Source organism: Rattus norvegicus, chromosome 2 (genome assembly GCF_021556685.1).
Source record: "Rattus norvegicus strain SHRSP/BbbUtx chromosome 2, alternate assembly SHRSP_T2T, whole genome shotgun sequence".
NCBI classification, from domain to species: Eukaryota; Metazoa; Chordata; class Mammalia; order Rodentia; family Muridae; genus Rattus; species Rattus norvegicus.
This window is the reverse complement of record NC_141535.1, coordinates 172,801,927-172,826,133: the sequence shown is the minus strand read 5'-3', so window position 1 is coordinate 172,826,133 and position 24,207 is coordinate 172,801,927. Positions and strand designations below refer to the sequence as shown.

At 44.1% G+C, this 24,207-nt stretch overlaps 1 protein-coding gene across 4 annotated transcripts in view; it reads left to right on the top strand.

Annotated features, from left to right (window-relative positions):
* Fhip1a (FHF complex subunit HOOK interacting protein 1A) overlaps window positions 1-24,207 on the top strand; it is a 252,515-nt gene that overhangs the window by 183,421 nt on the left and 44,887 nt on the right. For all 4 annotated transcript variants that reach the window (XM_087628641.1, XM_087628644.1, XM_087628636.1 and 1 more), the window contains 2 exon segments: window positions 2,740-2,898; window positions 4,763-4,849. In XM_087628641.1, coding sequence (XP_087484767.1) covers window positions 2,740-2,898; window positions 4,763-4,849 — 246 coding nt within the window.

Sequence of the window (24,207 nt, the reverse complement as noted above, 5' to 3'; positions counted from 1 at the left end):
TTCATGTGTTTCCATGTGTGGAATTACTACATACACATACCTATAGATAGATCCATACACACATCTATGCACATATCTATCCATACATATGCATACACACATATGTGGGTGCCTGTATATGAGCATGTATGCATGCATGTATATGTGTATGTGTGTATGTGTGTGTGTGTGTGTGTGTGTGCGCGCACGTGCACACACACCTGCACCTGAAGCCGATGTCAGATTTCTTCCTTGATCCACCTATGTTATCCATTGAGACAGAGTCTTTCAGTTGAAGCTGGATAGTGCCATTTTGGCTGCTCCAGAGAGCTTGCTCTGGGATTCCCTGTCTCGCTTTCTGAGCCCTGGAATTATAGCCACACCTCCTTGGCTTTTATGTGGTGCTGGGGGTTAGGATTCTGGTCCTCTTGCTTGTGCAGCAGGAACTTTACCTGCTGAGTCATCTCCCCAGCCCATGATAATTTCATTTAAGGATACTTTTGGGAGAAGACAAGTGAAAAGTACTTCGTTAATATTTAATGTATTGAGAATAAACATAATGTTTTACAGTTTTGTGGTCAGAATCAATAAAAGGCTAAAGGAGTACATTTTATTTTTGATTACCTGTTGAATGCAGAGATGTGTGTCTTTTATAATTTAGTTTTCAAGTTATGCAATGAATTTGATGTTAGTTCTTGAACCAGAAAACAAAACAAATGAAACAAACAAATGAAACGCACCTACACATCTCTGTTTGCCTCTCTTTGTCCCCGCTCCCTGGGTACCCTCTGTATTCTTGAGGGTGAAGGTGGTCTTCCTTGTGATCATTATCTTGGAGGCTGGCCTCTCCGTCTCTCCTCCCCTGACTTGGTCTGTTTAAGCACCAGCCCTGTTATGTATGGCCCATAGCCTATGTTCTAAAAATGTGTGTAATGTGTGTAAATGAATCTGAACTTAGTGCCTTGGAAGGCAATACAGTTGTCAATAGCTGTGAACACACACACACACACACACACACACACACACACACACTCACTCCTGTCCCTTAAGCATGTGTAATGCTTATTATTTAGCAGAATATTTTTCTCATATTCTTTTTGCCACTCTGAAGAAGACAATGGCTATTGACCAGCCCTATCTTATGATGGCAGGAACATGGTGGGGACACCCACCCTCCCAGCTGTCAATTTCGCATGGAGTGTGTCTTCAGGCTGGGCAGGTTTCCTCCTGTTCACATCCTAGCCCTGCCCTTTTAGAATACTCACTTAAAAAGTGAATATTAGGTATGTATTATTTTTAATTACTGTCACTGATGTATGTAATTTGAAAATTAATGTTGCTGTAATTATATTGATATACTGAATAGTTATTCCCAGCTTTTTAGTCAGACAAATTAAGCTTGTCTTTATGAAATCATCTTCAGAGCCTCAGAGTGGTTAAGAAACCAGGAGAACGCAGAATTAAAGTCTTTGTTCTGTGGTTAATTTAGCATGAGTTAGCAAATGTAATTGATTTTTAAAATGTAGTATCCAGATTAGACTTCTCTTCTAGGGGACTTTGGGCTCCATATGCATTTGCCAGAGGTTTCTGATTTATGTAGACAACTCATTTGGGTCACATTCAAAACTAGTATTAAAGTGATTTGTATGGGTATGTTGACAACGAATTAAATACTTTAAATAGAAGATATTTTCCTTCGGGACCACAGATGCCCTGATTTTTAAAGAGATAAAGGATCAATCTTGCTTACAGTTTTGTTTTCTGTACTTAGCACTTGGCCTGAAATTAAGTAGTCAGGCTTTTTTTAAATGAGTGAATTGATATGTGGGTGAATGAAGGTTTCTAGGAAATAGGACAAAGATTGATCTATCTATCTATCTATCTATCTATCTATCTATCTATCTATCTATCTACCTATCTATCATGTATGTATGAATCTATCATGTATGTATCTGTACATCTATCATGTATCTCTATCTATCTATCTATCTATCTATCTATCTATCTATCTATCTATCATCTATCTATCTATCTATCTATCTAGTATGAATCTATCATGTATCTATCATGTATGTATGTATCTATCTACCTATCTATCTATCATGTATGTATGAATCTATCATGTATGTATCTATCTATGCATCTATCATGTATCTTTATCATCTATCTATCTATCTATCTATCTATCTATCTATCTATCTACCTATCTACCTATCTATCTATAGTGTTGCTATGGCCCATCTGTTTTATTGTCCTTTTTGTACATCGTGGGCTCCTGTGCCACCTCAGCTCTTATCAGTTCCTCTGATAGCTTCCTTTTTTTGTGTGTGCTAAGAGCTATCATGTCTTATCATTGAATTCATTGTGTTAGTCTTGGAAGATCATGTTTGAGACCCAACACACCTGACTCTATCAGTTACCCGTATGTCCAGTATAGATTGATGAGAGTCACATTTCAGTCATCTTTGTGTTTTGCCTTCTCACTTGCTGGGTTCCCAGCTCATCCTGGTGCCTAGTATAAAAGATGAATCACCCTCCCCGACCTTTTGACTAATAGCTAAGTAGCTCTGGATTTGCCTTGCTGTCTGCTGGGGTAGCCTTCCTAGTCCGTCCACATGTTTAACCTCTCCTAGCTAGTTGCTACCTTCTCTTTATTAATCCCTTGCTGCTCAGAGTTTGGTCTTTGGACCAGTAGCCTCGGCATCTTTGTGACCCTGAGCTTCAGACGGAACTACTTTGCTCTTTTTGTTTCCGAATCAGGTGCTTGCGACGGGACTCAGTGGCCTGTACTCTTCCCTGCCCACGAAGCTGGAAGAGAAGGGTGAGGAGTGGCACTGCCTTCTGAAGGACGACTGGCTTCTGCTGCCCGCCCTCGTGCAGTTCATGAACTCTCTGGAGTTTTGTAATGCAGTCATCCAGGTACTGCAACCTGGAAGCCATCGTGGACCAATGTCCTGTCAGAGCTTAAGGCTTGCGGGGAACTAGCATGCATGGGCACCCTTCACTATTCCAGTTTCCTCCAAATTAACCCTTTGCTAATTTTGAGACACACTTGTGGAATAATGATGCTTTGCTTGGATCCCATTGAGTATCTTGAAATGAGTGAAAACGTTTGGTAGGATTCTGAAAGTTCCAATTGAGAACAAATGAAAAGATTTTATTTTCTCTATAAAAAGTGTTATTCTGTTCTGATTATCCACTTACCCATCAAAAATAAGTTCAGTGGCTGGCTCATTAAATAGATATTTTTAGGCTGCTTAAGTGCTCCAAATTATAACACTTTTACTTCAAGGTCTTCCCAGGAGCTTACAAAGGAAAACACTTTATTTTGCTTAATGGTGCACACTACATAAAGAATATTGTTATCCCAATTGAATTGGGAAGAAGTTAACAATCTTCTTAGCTACACAAATTAAATTTGCTTTGAAATTGGCTTGCTTTAGGGGAAAAACAGCCACTGAACTCTTGTGTATCTGGCTTTTTGATTAGATTTTTTTTACCTTCAAATTTCTTGTTACTGTTTTCAATAAAAATCCAATTTTATATATGTTTAAGGGTATACTAAGTTTTCATCAAAAATTTCTTCTATGTAGCATAAATACTACCTTTATATTGGATTTATTAAGAAATCAAGTTTGTTTTATGGTGATTGTTAGGGTGAAAAATGTTACGTATAATCTGTTTATCTACCAAATAAAGAAACAGCTTCTGGAGGAAAATGAAAGTAAATTACTTTGGTTCCCCTCTCATTTTTATTGCTAAGTCAAAGGAAGTTTTATTTGTATTTAAGATAAATGGATTACATTTTAAATTATTTTCTCTTTAATATTACAGTCTATCAACATTTTCTGCAGAAATGTATGGATATAAAATTGATGGAACTACTATTAGCTCCTCTTTAGATATAGAGAAAGATTGTCAGTAATTTAAACAGCTAGACTTACTTCCCTAGAAATTGCTTTTTTACTTTTTGTTTGATTGAATCTTTCCTCTCTCCCTCCTCTCTCCTTCCCTCCCTCCTCTCTCCTTCCCTCCTTCCCTCCCTCCCTCCCTCCCCTCTTCCCTTCTGCCCTCATTAAAGCTGCTTCTTCAGGCCTGGTGAAGAACAGGAAATATATTTATTTGAAATTAAAGGCAAACATTATTTTAAAACATTTAAGCAATGTTTTGGAGTTAGGGAGCCCCTGCAAGTATCAACTATGTCAGTAAAGGTTTGTCCATGTTCCTTAGATTTTGAAAATCCATTTTGGGGAAGAAACACCAGCAATGCTTCCTGCTTTTGAACAGCTGACCGCTTTTTCTGAGGATATTTTACAGAATCTTTCCTCCCTAAATATCAGAAATATCAGAAAATGCATCTTCAAAGTTCTCTGTTAGAAAAATAAGTGTACTTAATTATTCTTTTCTATAGTTAAACTCTTTTAAAAAGGTAACCACAGGTAGATATGGAGCTTAGGAGGAGTTAAGGGGCAAAAATTATACTTTATAATTTACTCATTTTAACTTATAAATATTTATGCATGCTCAGTCTTTTCATTGTCTGTCTTTTCAAGTCAACGTTAAAATTAACATCTTTTCTATAGTTGGGAGTATAATTTTTAGCTGTTTATATTATAATAGATACTTTTTTTTAAGTAATCACATCATTGTGTGGTCTGAAGTATTATTGAACAAGTGAAGCTTAGCCCAAATTCCGGGTTTCCTTTTGAATTAAGATGGAGACAGGACTGTCTGGTTTTGAGACACCGTGGAGAGTGAACTGTGTCCTCTGCTTCCGCCTCAGGTCGCTCACCCCTTGATCCGCACGCAGCTCGTCAGCTACATTTACAACGGATTTTTGGTACCAGTATTGGCTCCTGCCCTCCATAAGGTCAGTGATTGGCTAAGGTCATCTGTCTGTCATGCTTGAGGGAAGGGAGGAGAGTAAATGCAGTGCAATGAGTCAGCAGTGCAATGAGTCCTCAGCGCAATGAGTCCTCAGCGCAATGAGTCCGCAGCGCAATGAGTCCTCAGCGCAATGAGTCCGCAGCGCAATGAGACAGCAGTGGACATAACCACCCAGCCTCAGACACGGGCCTTAAAAATATCCATGGTGTAAGTTAGATGGGGTCCATTTAGTGTAGCGGAATGTCAAGTTGGACAGTCTGCAGGAAAGGTGATGTGTGGTCTTTGACTCTGAGCCTGACTTTAGTTCCTGAGTGGGACTGCTGCGAATGTTCTGTTAAGCTGTCCTGTGAGGCACGTCTTTCATAAAGAGTGTGTGGGCTGCTTGTGGGCATGGGGAGGGCAGAGGCAGCGCCGGGGCCACGGCTTTACCTCCTCCTTAACAGAACATGATTTTCTATTATAACAATTCTGCAACTGCGAAAATGAAAGTGAAGCCATGTTAAGGACCCAGCAAAGGTTGGTTGTCTCATTAGCAACACTCTAAATGCCTATGGCTCTCACTTTATATTTAATAAATCAACTGATATCTTTCCCATTGTGAGTTATTATGAGACACCCATGGACATAGAATTCTAATTTTAAGGAGTCTTTTTCCCTGGTTGGGACAGAAGCAAGAATAAATTCATAATGTGACTTGGACAAAATGCCCTTCTTTCTGTATGCTTAAATTACATTCTATGTGTTCTTACTTTAGAAAGTTAAAAACCTGGATTCTAGCAGTGTGGAAGGGTTGCAGTATGCGCTGCTGGCTGTCTGGCTGTCTGACTGTCTGTCTGTCTGGCTGGCTGGCTGGCTGGCTTTCTGGCCCAGAGGAGCCAGGCTCAGCGCTGCTGTTGCTCTCTGGCTGTTTACCGCCTGCCATTTTTGTTCAGTGGATACATTTTGTGAAACAAACCGTGCTTGGTCTGATATGGCATTTCCTCAAGTTACTTTAGTGTTTTATAGACACAGAGAGACCGAGTCTGTGGAATTGGAGCTGTATTGGGAAATACAGGGCATACAATTGGAGAACATGGGCCTTCTGTGTTTCTACGCTGTCCTGTTGGCCAGTATTCTGCTGTTTAGGGCAGGGGTGTGTGTCTGGCTTTGGAGGTCTCTAAATCTGTGTGGGGAGGACCTTTCCTCTTCAGTGAACGACTGCTGTGATTACAAACTCCCGTGTGAGTCTTTCTTCCTCGTTTATCCCCTAATTATCCCTCACTCGCCTGTGGATGCTAAGTAGTGCTTTTTATCACTATTGTATTTTCCACACTGTTTTGTTATTATAACTAATATACCTTAATGTTATAAATGTTGATGGAAATTCTTTTCGCATGTTAATGGGGTTCTGAGTGCAGTTTTGATACACATACAGATGAATGTAATATTAAAGTCAAGTCAAACACATTTATCTTCCATTCATTTTCATCTCTTTACGGTGAGAACTCTCCTTGGAACTTTCTCATAGTGTGGCACATCCCGTTATCTGTAGACACCCTACTGTGCGCTCGACCAGCAGAGAGCATCTTGCTGTGATCTCACTGTGGCTTAGCACAGTGAGCTCTGTAACTGAACTGAGCATGAGCTCAACTCAGAGCCGTTGTGAAGACCACTCAACCTCACTTCCTCACAGCACTCAGGGACAACTGAGGCACTGAGGCATGAGCCATGCTTTTCAACATCCAGGTCCACAGCACTTCCTGGGGGAAACACTCCCATGTGTTTGTTCTCCGGGATATATCCATTGCTCAGATGGACATCTCCTTAGACTTAAGAAGTATGAAAAACCAAATTAACCAGCCAGCCAGCCAGCCAGCCAGCCAGCCAGCCAGCCAGCCAGCTAAACGGAAACCAGCACACAGTGGAATGTTTAGGAATGTGCCGGCACAGCACTGGCAGTTGTCCCCTTTGCAGACAGCGCTCTACGAAGACTGATTTTAGACAACACTTTATACACAACCTGACTCCATTCTTAGTTATGTCCATAACTTAAAATCAGGGATTTTAAAACCATGAAGTTTATTTTTAAAGGTCCATATAGTATAGAATACAGGAGATGAATAGTGAATGTTACTGTATTAGATTTTTTTTTTTGTTTTTTTTTTTTTTGTTTTTTTTTTTTTGGAGCTGAGGACCGAACCCAGGGCCTTGCGCTTGCTAGGCAAGCGCTCTACCACTGAGCTAAATCCCCAACCCCACTGTATTAGATTTTAGTTTCCAACTTCCTCATTAAGATTCTTTAATTTTTGTCTATTAGTGACAGATCTTCTCCAGATATTTCCATTTAGTGTCCAGAGAGACCAAAGACTGACTGTTCTCTACTTTATTTTTCTTATTTTCCACTTTTCTATGTTTTTCCTGTTTTTAACACTTATAGTTGAAAGGGTTAGGAACAAGCTGCCCTACACCTCTGGCTCTCTCTTGGTGACAGCTGATAGGCACCTGTCCTAGAGCCGCAGATCAGGGACAGACACTCAGAGCAGGCCAGAGCTGGATGTATCTTGAGAGGCTCCCAGTGGGAGCAGTGGAACCCTACTTCCTACGCCTCCCCCTTGGGTACTGAAAGGTTTACTTCAGGTCTGGGCTCAGGCCTGCTATAGGAATTCCCATTATGTTTTGTAAACTTCAGATCTGCTCCCCTGACAGAAGGGCCTTAGTCAGTCTTCTAAATAAAATCCCTTTGTGCACTCTCTCATGTAAATCATGAGACTTACCTGCCATCTGCGTAGGCAGCTTATAAAGGTAAACTCATTCCCTCTGCCTCATAAATAATACAAGTAAATTCATACTTAAAAATTTCTTCACATTTCGATCAATATATTTCATCAGCATTCTTAACCAGAGATTAAGCATTGCAAAACCTAATGAAGGAACCAGGGAGATGGCTCAGTGAACGAAGTGCCTGCCAGATAAGGAGGCAGACCTCAGTTGGATCCCCCAAAATCCTCATCAAAAAGCCAGGCTTGGTATCTTGTATCTTGACTCCCCGTGCTGCGGGGACAAGGTGGGACTATGGCAGGTGGAGACAGGTGGGTCTCGGAAGGTCTTTGGCCAGCTGTCCTCTCTGAAACAGTGAGATCAGATTTAGTGACAAAGTCTGCATCAGGGAGCGAAGGAAGAGAGGGAGGAAGGACGCTTGACATTGACCTCTGGCTCTTAAGCATGGACGTACACGCCTCCACCTACCCTAATAAGTAGCAAATCAGATGCACTCCATATCCCACATGCACACTCACAGCCTTGTGAGTAGGGACAATGGGAGGGGTGTGTGGGCTGATGGTGGGCATCCCTGGCAGTCGCTCCTCGACGCTGCAGACGGGCATGCGACTCGCACTCACAAGCTTTCTCTATGCTCTCTTCATCCAACACTGAGGCTACATGGCTTTCCACAGTTCTGTGCAAGCTGCACACACAGAGAAAGCTCTGGGACTGGGAGTAGACTCTGCTGAGCATGTATGAGGCCTTGGGTTTAATCTCTAGCATGAGAAATAAAGGTGACTCGGAAAGCCCTGTACACAACGTTTTTATCAATTCTCTTGGCATAACATCCAACCTTGCTGAATGCTTTTGGTGTCTAGTCCTACCTGAACTAGCTCAAGGCTGTTGATTTTAATTAACCTACTTGTATTAATATTTGTATGTTCTCTGTGGGGAAAATATTAATATACCCAGGTTAGGGTGCTACCCCAGACCTTCTGAGGATTTTATATAAAACATGGCACATAAACATATCATTCTTCTAAACGTTTTAAATTCCCAAATACATATAGCCTCCAGAGTTTGGAATAAGAGATGGGAAGCCAACTTTGGACATTTTTGGAAGGAGTTAATTTTTACAGATAGGTTGAACATGCTTTTGTAAAAGTCATATTAAAGAAAATGTTATTGATAGATATAGTAAGCAAATAAATTCAGCTGTAGATATGTATATAGGCATTCAAGCTTGTTGGTTCTCTCTTACTTCAGATTAAAGGGTATTTTGTCTGCTTCTCATGTGTCTGGTGAATTTGTTCAAGCTAATATTGGTTCAGTGCACTAGCCTGCATTCTTAGAGAAGTAGAAATGAAGGAAGGATTGTATTTCAGGGAACAAGGCAGGAAGGCACTTGGGAATCAGGCTGACCAAAAGCATCACCCCTGGAACTTACATCAGCTGTCACAGGGTCAGAGGGAGAGACATGTAGCTTTTATCTGGAAGTGACACATGTCTTTCTATTCCTAAATCATCCTCTGAAGGAAAGCACGGCCTCGGGTCCACCTCCCTCAGAAGGAAGTGTCATTCTGCAGTTTTATCAGAAGAAATGCTTAGGGCGTGAATATTTGCCCTAGTGACTGTCATTCCTATGTCAGGGTCCCAGTAGTTCCAGGTGGGCCTCAGATTGTGCTGTGAGGGGAACTGGGGAGGTGAAGTCGTTTTGAGAGGGTGATATTTCAGTGCTTTGGTGCTGTATCAGAAACCATCCTTAGAGCTGGGCTTGTAGAAACCACTGCTTGTTGGTGTGACTTGGACACTGTATAGTGGGACATTTCTGCTTTAAAGCCTGGTCTCAGCTGAAATGATTTCTGTGACTAGGGCCTAAGCATTGGGGCTGGCCGGACATTCCCTCTCCTGTGCCTCCTTTTTTCTATAGGTATAGTTAGGGTTTCTCCCAGCATGGCAGCCTGGGCTATTTGGGTTTCTGTACTACTCACAGTCTCAGGACTCCAGAGAGTGGAGGTTCTGAAGCTTTCAAGAGTGCATGGCAGAAGTGGCCAGTGTATTAAGGACCTGGGACAGTGTCACTTCTGTGTAGTCTCATTGTTCATGAATCACACAGCAAGGTACAGAGCCTGTCTCTTGATTCAAGAGCATAAGGGAATCTGTGGCAAGTTTACTGTGACCATAACACTGAGGTCTGAATGAGTGTGTGTGTGTGTGTGTGTGTGTGTGTGTGTGTGTGTGTGTGTGTCTAAAGAGTGTAAAGAGTCAGGGGCAAGGGGCCGTGTAGAAAGTGCCAGCTGATAGAACTGTGAAAAGTTATTAGGATGTGGGGGAAGTGGACCTGTTTAGCAGGAGTTCTCTGGGGTGAGCTCAATCTTCTTTGTCAGCAGTTCAGTCCCAGAGCAAACACAAATCAAATCAGCAGCTGCAGTCCAGTCCTTTCAGCAAGCAGACACCACACACAAACCAGCAGCTGTAGTTCAATTCTCAAGAAACTGCAAGGCTCACCAACTGGCCCAAATAAGTGGAGTTGCCTTCCTGCTTGTCACCAGCCTGGATTCTCTGCCCATGTGTAGTATTGGGGGCCCTGTGTTAGCAGGAGAATGCTAGGTAGGCAATGTGTCTTAGAAGACAAGGCCGACTTTGAAGTTTGTCCTGGTCTGTAGCAGAAAAGGGGCTTGGTAGGGAGTGTGGTTGGGAAAGGACTGTCCAAGGAACACCCTGGCACACTTGCAGGATTTCCAGAAGTGACTTGGGATACTCTTTGTTTTGGAGGTTGCTATGGGTGGGTCCTTCACAGGCTTCTAGGAAATGGGGGAGAAACTTGTGATGGTCTCTGTTCAAAGGAGCTGTAGACCTTGAGGGGTGTATGCTATTGTGGGCAGTGATGGCAAGGGAGTTTGTCACATGTGTCCTTTCTGCATGCAGCTCACAGGCATTAGCCATGGAAAGTCTGACCTCAAGGCCTGTACCTTTGGTTTTGCCAAAGAGCAGCTGGCTATATTTCATTTCCTGTAAGTGTGCTTGGAAAATAGAAACAAGAAATCCACTAGGAAAAAAAAAAGAGTTTCCACCATCTTCTGTGTGCTGAAACTGTGCTTGAACAATATACATGGGTAGAATTAATTTCAGACATTTCCTTAAGGGCATGTGTGTTGGCTTCCTATGAGCACTGTGGGGCCCATTTGTTTTGCAATCTTGCCTTCTAAACACACACATACATATTCATAATCTGCATCCTACAAGCTCAATAATTCATGGCTTATTGACTTAAGTCGATGGATGGCAGTTTTGGGGTGATTGAAAAGATGGGAATTTCAAGAGGCTGGGTATAGCCACAAGGGAGTTGCCCACTTCACCAGTCATGAGCTTTGTAGGTGGGGTGGGACAAGGACTTTAGTACAGCCCAGTTTGGCTCTCCTGGATCAGCATACACTCGACCTTTATGCCGAGTGGAAGTTGTGACTGGAGACTTTTTAAACAACTAAATAATATCTTCAAATTATCATCATTATAAAATATTAATGGGCTGTGGTTGGGTGCCGAGCTTACAGGAGGAGCAGCCCGATGTGTCTAAGGAGGAGAGAGCAGAGCAGCTGCGATCTCAGCATCATTCATCCCTGCCCCACTCCTGTGTTTCCTGGTCTGGAAGACAGAAGAGAGGGCTAAGGTGGCAGAGGGTGGACAGGTCCCCTGCCTGCTCTTCTGGAACACTTGCTTCTGCCTGTGCTCTGGGTCCTTTTGCCTCTCTGGGTCCTTTTGCCGTCATCTCTTCTTGATGGAAAACATTTTGACATTTTGAGTCTGGTTTCCAATGACGTTGGGGAATTTCACTGAAAAAAAAAAAGCCTTCAGTACAGAAAGAAATGAGTCCAGGCATGGAACCGGAAGCAGCTGTGCTCACCACCGTATCACCAGTGACTCAAAGCATGGATTAGTGTAGCATGCTGGCTGTGGCAGCCCGGGGTTTTCGTTTAATCTTAGTAGTTCTCTGCTATGCCTTGTGTACCTTCCGTTCAGTTAATTGGTCACCCAATGAGACTGGCTCTGCAGTGAACCACACTGGAAGTTTTAGCATGGTGGTTTTGCTGCTTTTTTACATTTTTATAGTTTTACTTATGTATTTCAGTGATTTGCTCTATAAAATCCATTGTCTGTATTAGTGACCAAAGTTTTCAATTACTAAAGGGCCCTGAATATTGTCTTATTTTTGCTAGTTACTTACTTATTTTCCTGTAATAATGTCAAGGTCTAATTTTTTTTAATACCCTCCAGCCCCCTTTTTACTTGAGTGAAAATTCTGTCCCAAGAGTGAACTTGCTGCTCACAGTGGCCTCTAGTGTGGTGTGAGGCAAAGGCAGACCCAGAAGCAACCCAAGGAAACAAGTTGGTTCTTTGAAGGAGTTACTACTATTGTCTCAGAGCTAGCTTCTGGGATAGCTCTGGCTAGCTCCCTTGCCAGAGGAGTGGTCCCTGCTCCAAACTAAAGGCCCTTCCCACATTAATTAACATATCCAGGATAATCCCTCACAGGAACTCCTAGGCCTCTCTTCCTAGTGATTCTAGGTTCTGCCAAGTTGACAATTAACAGTAGCATCATGGTTGCTCTGTCTTAAACAGTCTTGTGAAAGTGGAGGGCCCTGTTGTAAAAATTACCAAGGTTGATCAGTGAATTCAGGCAAGTAAGGCCCTGAGGAACTCATAGTCAGCAAGGTAACCATGGACAGACCAAATAATGACTCTGTCCAGCTATCTGAATAGACCTACAAGAGCTGACTGACAAATATAAGAGACTTTGTTCTTGGAAATGCCTGATTTATTAATTGAAAACCATGAATATGTATATCTAATGCATTCACTTAGGATATCATATTCAGGTAATAGAGTTTATGGAAGCAAGATAGATTCACATAAAAATGTACCTCAAAATGGGTTTTGGGATTAGTGAGGCTTTGGTTTGCAATCTGGTCCCTGGCTGCTTTAATCAGCTCTGTGATTGTGACAGTGTCCTCACCCATGTGTTTATACAAAATGATACTTGCCTCTGTGGGATTCTGTGAAGAATGAATAGATATTATATTTGAAGTAATTATTATTGTCACTGATACTTAGCACTAAGCACATACACCTGTCATTATTCATGAAGGTAACCAACCAACCAGCTCTCTAAACTAAGACATTGTCACGTGATGTGGTACTGCCACCTGGTAACTCTTGTCCCATTTCAGCCAGTATGACAGTCTGAGTCTAGACAGTATACTTCATATTTCTTACAATGCTTTTGGTGGAAAGCCTTAGGCTTCCTCCTCTCCTGGTTCTTATGAGCTATGGTATCAATTCAGCTGTTCTAGATCTGCCATTCTGTTTATTCTGATTTTCAAAAGCAGGTATTCTTGGACAAACCAGTTACATTGGGTCTCTTGAATGAATCTTTGGGGGCTCTGATTTGACAGGAGAGAGGAAGTCTGAGAGTTTGAACCCCAGCCACTACCTAGGCTCTTCAAGGGCCACACTTGGAAGAGCACTGGATCACCTAGATGTGCCTTTGGGCTGCCTGTGGGAGATTGTCTTAATTTTGTTAATTGAAGTGTGTGTGTGTGTGTGTGTGTGTGTGTGTGTGTGTGTGTGTGGTGTGGTGTGTGGTGTGTGTGTGTGTGTTTGTGTGTGGTGTGGTGTGTGTATGTGGCATGTGTGTGTGTTATGTGGTGTGTGTGTATGTGTGTGTGTGTTGGTGTGTGTGTGTGTGTGTGGTGTGTGTGGAGGTGGTGTGTGTGTGTGTGGTGGTGTGTGTGTGTGTGTTTGTGTGTATGTGTGTGTGTGGTGGAGGTGGTGTGTGTGTGTGTGTTTGTGTGTATGTGTGTGTGTGGTGGTGGTGGTGGTGTGTGTGTGTGTTTGTGTGTATGTGTGTGTGTGGTGGTGGTGGTGGTGTGTGTGTGTGGTGTGTGTGTAAGTGGTGGTGGTGTGTATGTGTGTGGTGTGTGTGTGGTGTGTGTGTGTGTGGTGGTAGAGTGTGTGTGTGGTGGTAGAGTGTGTGTGTGGTGGTAGAGTGTGTGTGTGTGTGGTGTGTGTGTGTGTGGTGTGTGTGTTGGTAGAGTGTGTGTGTGGTGTGTGTGTGGAGGTGGTGGTGGTGTGTGTGTGGTGTGTGGTGTGTGTGTGTGTGGTGTGTGTGTGGAGGTGGTGGTGGTGGTGTGTGTGTGGTGTGTGGTGTGTGTGTGTGTGTGGTGTGTGTGGAGGTGGTGGTGGTGTGTGTGTGTGGTGTATGTGTGTGTGGTGGTGGTGTGTGTGTGTGGTGTGTGTGTGTGGTGTGCGTATGTGGTGTGTGTGTGGTGGTAGAGTGTGTGTGTGTGTGTGGTGGTGTGTGTGTGTGTTTGTGTGTATGTGTGTGTGTGGTAGTGGTGGTGGTGGTGTGTGTGTGTGTGGTGTGTGTGTAGGTGGTGGTGGTGTGTATGTGTGTGGTGTGTGTGTGTGTGGTGGTAGAGTGTGTGTGTGTGTGGCGGTAGAGTGTGTGTGTGTGTGGTGTGTGTGTGTGTGGAGGTGGTGGTGGTGTGTGTGTGTGTGGTGTGTGTGTGTGTGGTGGTAGAGTGTGTGTGTGTGGTGTGTGTGTGTGTGGTGGTAGAGTGTGTGTGTGTGGTGTATGTGTGTGTGGTGGTGGTGTGTGTGTGTGTGGTGTGTGTGTGTGTGTAGGTGGTGGTGGTGTGTGTGTGTGGTTAGTGTGTGTGTGGTGTGTGTGGTGGTGGTGTGTGTGGTGTGTGTGTGTGTGGTGGTGGTGTGTGTGTGTGTGGTGTGTGGTGTGTGTGTGTGTGGTGTGTGTGTGTGTGGTGTGTGGTGAGTGTGTGTGTGTGTGTGTGTTTGTGTGTGTGGTGGTGTTTACTGTTGGCAGCACTTTTCCCTGACTGAGATCCTGCAGTGTGGAGGAATGGAGCTGAGCATGGAACATCCATTGCTCTCTGCCCTCTGATTGTGGGTATGCCATGAGCAGCTGCTTTAAGCTCCTGCTGCCTTGACTCCCTTGGTGCGATAAACTGAACTTTGGTCGTGAGCCAGAATACACCTTCCTCCCTGGAGCTGCTTTGTCAGTGTCTTACCACACGGTGTCTTACCACAGTGATGAGACAGTAACCAAACATCGGGCTTTAGTCTCATGTGGAGCCTCCAGGGTTTTAACTCAGTGACAGATCCAGTTTTGTCATTTCTAACCATACTCTCATGCCTCACTCCCCAAGGTTATGGAGAACATCAGACAATAAGATGACAGTGATTTGAGAAATGAATTGTGGGAGTGGGTAAGGGCTCAGGTCAAAGTACTCTTTCATTTGAGGACACAGCACTGCTAATCAAAAACTACTACTACTACTACTACTACTACTACTACTACTACTACTACTACTACTACCTGAAGGTGTGTAGTAGAAAGAGATGGTTGGCTCCATAAAGGTGTTTCTTCTCCAACGTGTGCATTTGTTGTACTGAAGGTCCTGACCATTGTGAGGATGGTGACAAGTTCCACTACTCACTGTGCAATGTCTACTCTGCTCTGCTGTGTGGCACTGTTTAGGTCTGTGGGCCGTGTTCTCAGTACCAGGGACACTCCTCTCAAATGCAGATGGCATCAGCCAAGGGTGACAGTGGTGGTACTCACCAATGTTACCTGTACATCAGAATGTGATAGGGTTTCCACCTTTCCACCACAGACCCATCCCCGCCAGACTGCTGTGGTGCTGCGGGGAGGGGGAAATGCGTGCTTCTCTCAATGCGACTCTGCAATGGAAGGCATGGCGCTGGCAGACTTCGGTTGTCACGATCACTGCTCCTTTCCACGTCTGAGTTTGCAGGCGATTGTGTGCAAAGATGATGCACACAGATGTGCAGACCCACATCCAAGCACGGGCTTCCCTTTAGCAATATAGAAAAACTTAGCAGTCCATTCTGTGGCCTCCATTAGCACGTGCGAGCCAACTGCAAACATATAAAGATGATTAATGTTTATTGGGGAGGCCTCTGGGGATATGGAAATGGTGGTAATCAGAGCTGTTGGAACATTTGCTTCTTTTCAAAAACAGAAAGTCGTGTAATTAATGGCTAAGGTCTTGTTGCCGAGTTCCAGACTAATTGAGAACCGTATTGCTCAGTATCTTGTAGTTCCGACAGCTCCATCCAAGGCCCACGGCACACCTGCAGCTGAGATTAGCTGTGCTATTCAGGGTCTGGAAAGCTGACTCTTTCTGCTCATCTTTCATGTTTACCAAATGGTGGTAAACTGATTCAATTATTGTCATTCGTGACCGTAGGATCAATGGTGGTGTCACCTTGGACCAACTACGTAGTGTCTTAGAGTGTCCTATCCTTGTCCATATAATGCTTTGTCTAGTGATGAGCTTAACATAAATAAACAAAACTGTCCCAAATAAATGGAATTAAGGTAGAGAGTAAAGAGTTAGGCACATTTGTTTATACAGGTGATTGGGATTCGTTGTGAGATGATAACTCTTTAACTGTGCACATCCAAATCCAAAAGGAAACCAGGTTTAGGACAGGTATTTCTTTAAAAATGTAAGGGAAGATATAAGTTTTAAAGAGAGAAGGACAAAGATATTTATAATATTACTAAAGAAGCAGTGATGTTGAAGAATCGTGTTTGGAACATGTTCTCTCCATGTAGAAATGAATTTGTTTAAGGTGAACTTTACTGTGCTGGGCTTGGAGTGAGTGTAAAATACCAAGTGAAAGGAAATTGGCAGCATGCTGTTGCCATGGTTGTTTGTCAAGATATAAACTATCTAAACAAACCCTGTGGTATTTACATTTATGTCAAATGCTTTAATATAACCATAGTTTATATTAAATCATAGATCTCTAATCCCCAAGCCCCGAATGCTCTGAAACCACAGGATGCATTTTGGATGGGTGACTCTCAATGTACAGTAGATTTAACCGTGCAGGTTCTTTCTGTGTGAGAGAATCCAGGAGGTTAGACCTCTGGAGTCCAGTAGAGTTCTATTTTCTAGAGGAACAGTGTGGCAGAACCCCTGCTTATCTCTCGTCTTCTCATCTGGCTACGTGGTGCAGCGCTCGGTGCCTAGGTATTCTGGGAGTACTTTTTAGTAAATGAATTAATAAGATCTCAGTTTTTAATCTAATTAGAGAGTCCTGGGCCCTGTGCCACAGACCCGTGCTCCCACCTGCTTGAGAAATTGTTGAGGTAGTGGGATTGCAAGTTCAAGGCTAGCCTGGGTCACAGAGTGAGTTCACATCCAGCTTGGACAACATTGCGAAGCCCTGTCACACAGCATTAAGGAAGCAGTGTGCTGGGGCTATAACTCAGTGGTAGAGCTTGCCGAGCATGGGTCCAGCCCGGCGTCCATTCTCAGCACTACAAAACAAAGAAACGAAGTGTATGGATTTCATGACTCCTCCTCTGTGCTTAAAGTCCTATCAGATCTGATGAATTACACAATAAATTAGAAATAGAAACGTAGCGTGTTATGAACACTTGCAGAATTACTAGTAGACGTAAGTATAGATTATGTATTCCTTATTTCTCAGTCAAAGGCATTGACGACCTGAGAAGTGAGTTGACTTGGCCATGTTTACACAAATGTTACCGACCAAGCTGAACCAGACCCTACTCCCCAGTGCTGTCTGTCTCCTTGTATTAGTTTTTTATTTTATTTTATTTTAAATAAATCTTAGATCCATGAGTCCTGCCGTGACATAAGTTTACTTCTGAGTTCCCAAAGCTGAATTTAGAGAAAACCTTCCATCCTTTTGTTAAACACAAGATAGATGTCTGTGGAGAACAGAACCTTAGCCAGGCTCTGGCACAATGCAGATGTTGCTCGGGTTCAAAGTCCCTTTCTCTAAAAGGAGGGTTTGCGCCACCTAGTGGAACCAAGAAGAGGCTCTTGGGGTGAAGGTGTTGGTGGCCTTCCCCCAAAGAGAAGAAAGGAGCAGTTTTAGCTCATGAATCTCCACCCTTCTCCTTTATTTGTGGTGTTTACAGCCCAGGATGCCACTGGGTCACTTTGTGTCCCACTGTGCTGAATAAGCCCCTGCACTGCCCATGCTGCTGTGGTGGGGAAGAGGTGAGGCTGGAGGATTGGCAGCAACCAGGTTTGCTCTCTCCGAGGGAGGTTTTCAGTCATTGACTCAGCAACTCTATAAAGCGCCTTCTCAACACTGCTGGGAATCAGTTAAGTCTTGTTCTTCCCAGGAATTCCCTCATGGCTCTTTTGGACAATTGTTCAGGGCTATACCGTATTCTCGTTTTTGGAAGCCTCCAAATTGTGCCTTTGTTGTCCTTCAGTCGAGTTAGTCTTTTCACAAGCTCTGGGGAAGATTCCTTTTGAGTGGCAGGAGGTAGAAGGCAGCATCCCTCTGCAGACCACTTGAAGACTGAATGGCCAAGACAGGGCCAGGTTTCCCAGCACCAACTTTCCCTGTGATTGGAGGGGATTTCCAGCCTCTTGCACTGGACTGTTCCTTGAAAAGAATGCTTAGTCATCTTTATAGTAAGAGTTACAGCTCAGCAAAAATCAGGTTTCTACAGCTCTTCACCCACTTACCAGGAGAAGTGTCTTCACTGGTATGGCAGTGTCTGGGAGGTGTTAGGGACTTGAAAGTCAGACAGACCATGTGACATTCTAGTGGTGAAGGTGACAACCAGAATCAGGAGGACGGTGGCCTAGCAGGGACGCTATCTCAGCAGAAGGCTAGACTCACAGACAGGCTGAGTTAACTAGGTCAGGATGGGTCCTAAGCAAGGTGTCTTTCAGGAGATTCAAAGAGGAACTGAGACTGAGAACCACCGCTAAGTTGTTACCCAGGTGTTTAGGGTGAAAGCCTGGGCTCTGGTAGCCCCACAAGTCAAGTTCAGTCATCTGTCCCCAGAGAAAGAAGGTTTGTTAGATACATTGATACATTGGGAGCAGGGAGGTTTAGTGTCCCCAAGTTAGAGTGTCAACATGAGGTTTAGGTTTAAGTAGAGGGCAAGGGCTTGACAAAATGGAGTAGTATCAGTATGTCGCCTATCTTTGGCCTCAGCCCTGTCTATTCTGTTCTAATATCCTACAGTACTTTTTAGGTTGCTAAGCTGTTAATGCTAAGGTGCAGCCTTGCATCATAGTTTATTGGCCTCCTTCTGATTGTCCTTGGAAGCTTTGTCCTTCCCAGAGTTGAAGGTAATGCACGAGGGAAGTTTAAGGGCGATTGCTTACCTCTGTGATGTCCACTGAGTGCAGACGGGAATAGAAAGCAGAGGTGCCAGGCGCTCATCCTCTCTGCAGTTACCTCATGGGGAAAAGTGAGGAGCCACTGTCTGTTAGCAAAATCAGGTTCTGAGTGCCAGTTTCAGTATGGTGGCCTTGAAAATGCCCTCATGTGAGAGCGCTCATTTGATACTGTGGGTCCAGTCCAGTGACTGCAGGGATGTAGGTGTTTTTCCAGAAGTGTTTGGTCTTTCTATTGGTTCAGTATTAGATTTCACCTTTACCTATGGATTTAAAGGAAGTATACCCAACCAGTTCTTGGAAGAAGTTTCTGGAGTAGGGGCCTGGCATGACACTTGGAGCTGTTTTCTTTGGCCTGGGGGGAAAATCTTGATTTGAGTTGGCTAGAAGATGTGGAATGTCTGTGGAATGACGAGACATCAGGGAGTAGCACAAGTCCTTTGGGGTGTGGTAATGTACCCCCTTTCCGAAGAGGATCTTGTTCACCTAGCTGGTCCAAGCAGTTGATGCAAAGGCCCAGTTCTGAAGGATCTCAGAAGACTGCCGCCTACAGTGTTGCCCTGGCATCCTTTCAAGTAATAGAAAGAACATGGAACATTGGCTTGAATCTGCTCTCTTTCATTTCTTGTGTGTTTTTTGGGCAGTTTTTTTGAGCCTTAGTTTTTCTGTTAATTATCTTAAAGGACCAAGGAGAATTAGCCCCAATAATGTGTGTCAAGTACCTAACACATTGTTGACAAAAAGCTAGGACTCTGTGAAGAGTAGTCATTTGGGGAGCCATCACAAATCATATATAATTAATGAAGATTATAATTAACAGCATTCCTTTCTTCTTTTGGAAATAGCAGCTTCATGGCCTGTATGTAGTTGTCGTCTAGTGGGGATGACAAAGAGGTGTTGACAGAGGTCCCGGGAAAGGTGTTCTCAGGTTGTCCCTCCCCACATAGCATGCATGTGACCAACCTCGGTTCCATCACACATCGGCCCCTCACATGCAGTTACCTGCATTAGTCACTCTCAGCACTGTGACAGAACGCCTGAGATTCAGCCCAAGTGGGGAAGGGGTTATATTGTCTTCACAGTTTTAGTCCATGTCACAGGGCTCCATTGACTCTTAGCCCTTAGTGAGGTGGAACATCTGGGTGGGAAGCATGTGGCTGAGGGGAAGAAACAGATGGGGCAGAGGAGTGTGGACGGCAGGCAGGATCTGAGAATAAGATATACCCTCGGGGTCTGGAGAGATGTCTCGGTGGTTCAGACTGTTTCAACCCAGGCCCAGTTCCCAGTACCCACATGACAGCTCGTCATCTACAATGCCAGTTCCTGGGCATCTGATGTCCTCTTCTGGCCTCCATGGGCACCAGGCATGCACATGGTAAACATGTAATGTGCTGGCAAAACAGTCATACACATAAGTAAATAAATAATTTCAAAGATATACCCTTCGTGCCTCCGGTGACCTACTTCCTGTCTCTGGTGACCTACCTCCTGCCTCCGGTGACCTACTTCCTGCCTCTGGTGACCTACTTCCTGCCTCCGGTGACCTACTTCCTCCATCCAGCCCTGTTCACCTATGAACATCTCAGTGGATTAACTCATGGGTGAGTTCACTGGTGAAGTTAGTTAGCGCACATGATCCAGTTATCTCTTAAAAGTGCCATCAGCTGGGATATCAACACATAGAGCCTTCAGGGGACATTTTATATTAAACTACACTCCTCCGTAGGAGAATTAATTTTATCGTTCACTCATTTTTTTGTGCACATTCGGCTGCTAATTCAGAGGATATGGAATATAGATTTCTATTTAAACAATGAGAGAGATATGACTTTTAGTGTTTGTTTTGACATGTCTTACCTGGTGCCATGGTGTCAGGGTGGCATTTAGCATCCATGAATGTTGAGCCAGTGTGGGTGACTAAGGGTGGTGAGGGCCCCAGTACGACACCCATCAGTTTAGGGTTCTGCATGGACTCCACGTTGGGATTGCCTGGGTGCTGTTGGGAGTTTGTCTTGCTGCTGTCATTTGCCATGATTTAGCAGTATGTGGAGGACAGTGCCACTTCACCGATGTGTTCAGCCTGACAGTAAAAAGCATCTTCATGAATCAGTATAAACGGAGCTCACTGCCAAAGCAATCTGAAATAAAGTTCCAGAAAAGTCCATATAATCTGAGTTTTCCTTACCTGTGTTCTGAGATAGTGGGAAATAGGAAAAAGACCACTCAGGCAGGTGGATTACCACGTAGCATCTTCAGTACTTGTAAAACTTACGCTGGAGAGTAGGGCTTCTTGTAGATGACATTTTCTAGTGTTGGACCTCAGAATTAGATTAGCCATAGAAGCTGTGGTAGGAGGAGCACAGACAAATGTGTGCTTCCTGCCAGAACACTGGCCTCCGGAGAGAAGAGGAGAAGAGGTGGACTCAGTCTCTCATCACCTCCTGGGGAGAAAGGCTGGAAGAGGCAGGCAAAGCCCTCTGCAGATCATGAGTGGTGGACAGACACAGGCTTCACTCTCCTGTGCCCAGGCTCCAAAAGCCTTATCTCCCATACATCTAACTAGGTTATAAAAAAAATGGCTATTATAGGTTTCTCCATTCCAAAGAATGTGCCCTGTTACCCTCAGAAGACCATTTGGACCCCTTTGCCTGGCTTTGCAGACTGCGTCTAACCTGGCCGAATGCAGCCTGTCACCCTCTGCAGGGTCTGTTCTTGTTCCCATACTCCTACTGGGTTGTCCCTTTTACTTCCTGCCTGTCCACCCAGAGTGCATTTATTTAAGTCCCAGAACAAGCTCCACACTGAGACAAGCTTTGCACTTGAGCACACATTGATTTCTGTCATCTGTAAACCGCCTCTGAGCTGTCATGTGCGATCAAGGCCAGGGCTCAGCACCTCTGTCATTGTATGGGCTTCGTCGGCCAGTGTGTTAGGGCCTGCAGACACATTTTGTCCTTCTGTGTATCTTCACTTGTGTATATGCAGTTCACGTGATCGATTCACAATTGGCAGAGCAAATGTATCAGAGGAACAGTGGCATCCTTTTTACCGCACTGGTTGTATTTCTTATGCTAGGAAGTGAGACACTTGAGACACACAATTCACATTAGCTCCAAGTCAGAGGGTGTCAGGATTTTAGAACCAAGGTCATGGTTCTCTAGGTCAACATCAGTGTTTTACAGCTAAGAATGGTTGTGGGAAGGGTTGGGGATTTAGCTCAGTGGTAGAGCGCTTACCTAGGAAGCGCAAGGCCCTGGGTTCGGTCCCCAGCTCCGGAAAAAAAAAGAACCAAAAAAAAAAAAAAAAAAGAATTCATTTTAAAAAAAAGAATGGTTGTGGGAGAAACAAGGCTTCTTCCTGGTTGTAGGCCGTCTGTCAGATATACGGCCTTAGATTAGCCCTCGAAGAGTTAGTGGGAAGCTCAATGATTGCATTAAATGGTCCAGTGAGCCTTTCAAGGTATGTTTCTGTTATCTTACAGAGCCTAACAGCTACGGTTTTGTCCAGTTCTATGGCAAAACGCTCTACATGGACGCTTCTGCCATACCTCACTGCTGCCCTTCTTGTATTGTGTGTGTGAATGCACTGTGGAGGATTTACGGGTGTGTGAGCTTGTGCTATACCTGTAGCTACTGAGACAACAAAAGTGTCTTGGCCTGCCCGGGGCCCCAGATACTAAGCATTAAATGCAAGTGTCTTCTCACTGCACGCCATCTTATACTACCCCACAATGCTACCTTAAGTCGTTACCCAGCGTCCCTCAGAGGATCTCAGCTCAGAAAGAAAGCTCACTTGTATTCTCTGATCAGTAAACCTCAAGGGCAGTTACCACAGTACTTAGTCACCAGGGCAAGCCATTATAAACTAGGTTCCTCAAGAGGACAACAGCTTGAATGGGGGCTAGAAGAGGAGCAGATAGCTCTCTGCCAGGATGACCCAACACCAGGAGCTGGGATAGATGAAAGACGAGAGCTGGCTAGCCAGCTCCTGGCACCTACATGCTGGGCGACGGCATCTTTACTTGTGTGGAGTGGTGTGGAGTGTAGTGCAGTGTGGCATAGTGTGGTGTGATGAGTGGGGTGGTGTGCTGTGTGATGTAGTATTGTGTTGTGTAGTGTGGCATTGTGTTTCTTAAGGTCCTCGATGATTGTGTTTATTTTTTATAGAGAAATTGCAGTCATAACTAAACATGCTATTTTGGTTATTTGTGTTACTTTCTTTCCATTAAATTTAAAACTTTTCTAGAATTCTTATGAAACTAAATATTAGTATTGATTCTTATTTGTTAGCAGAAAACTCAGTAGGGAATGTTATACAGATACAATGTTTTAAAGAGTCACACATTAATGAGTTATAAAGTCAGCTTGATAGGTCATGGCTAGCATTTAAAATAGAAGCAAGTAATAAATATCAGAATGCACACCGTGCTTATCCCTGGCGAGCGCCGTGTGCTGGGCCATGTGCTTTTTACGATGAGTCAGGGTGTAATCAATCTTGGAGGGACTGCTGTCATGCGTCTGAGGGGAGGGACTGATGTCATGTGTCTGAGGATTACTTGAAGGTGGGGTCACAGCAGCCATTCCACTTCTGCTTTATTATCAGCTGTCAGCGTTGGCTGCCCTTCTCTTATTATGAAACACTCATTTTATTAATTATTTCAGCACATTTATTTTGAGTACCCAGTATGTGCGAGGCAGTGCCTTAAATGCTGGGGAGGAGATCTCTGTTAACATTTACAATGCAAATCACCTTGGTTTAAGAGCAACCCCTGCATTGGTTTGCACAGATTAAGCTGTGGATCACAGAGACCTCCCTTCCCAGATCCTTTCCCACTCCTAGCATGGCTTCTATTTATAGACTATGTTCCTGATCACAACACAGGTAGTAGCCACAGCCAGATGCAGAGGAAACCCGTTTTTAAACTACAAAGTCAGAGTTTCTTCTGAGGAAGGGGACTGAACTTGGGGAAAACGTTTCCTAGTGTCTCCCATAAATCCAGAGCTTCTTAGCTATTAGTGAATTGTGTTTCTCTTGATGGGAAGCTACAAGTCTCTGTGATTGTAGCTACAGGAGAGACCCAGGCACTGCAGAGCCATGGGCAGACCTGGGCAGGTTGTCTACTGCAGTCTACGGCACTGCAAGGAGAGATGAGCTCACACTTTCCTTGCCAGGCTTTATGCCTTGGTGAGGGGGCTGTCTCCACAGAAAGCAGAGGCAAATCTTTAAGGATTAAAAAGCACCCTCTCTTCTGACCAGACCATCGGCTAAACAGACCATGGGCTGGGGAGAGCTACCTCTATCCAAGGTAGCCCTTTCCCAAATAGCTGACATGAGTGCTCTGTCAGCTCAGAGGTGGGTGTCTCAGGAAGCCTGCCGG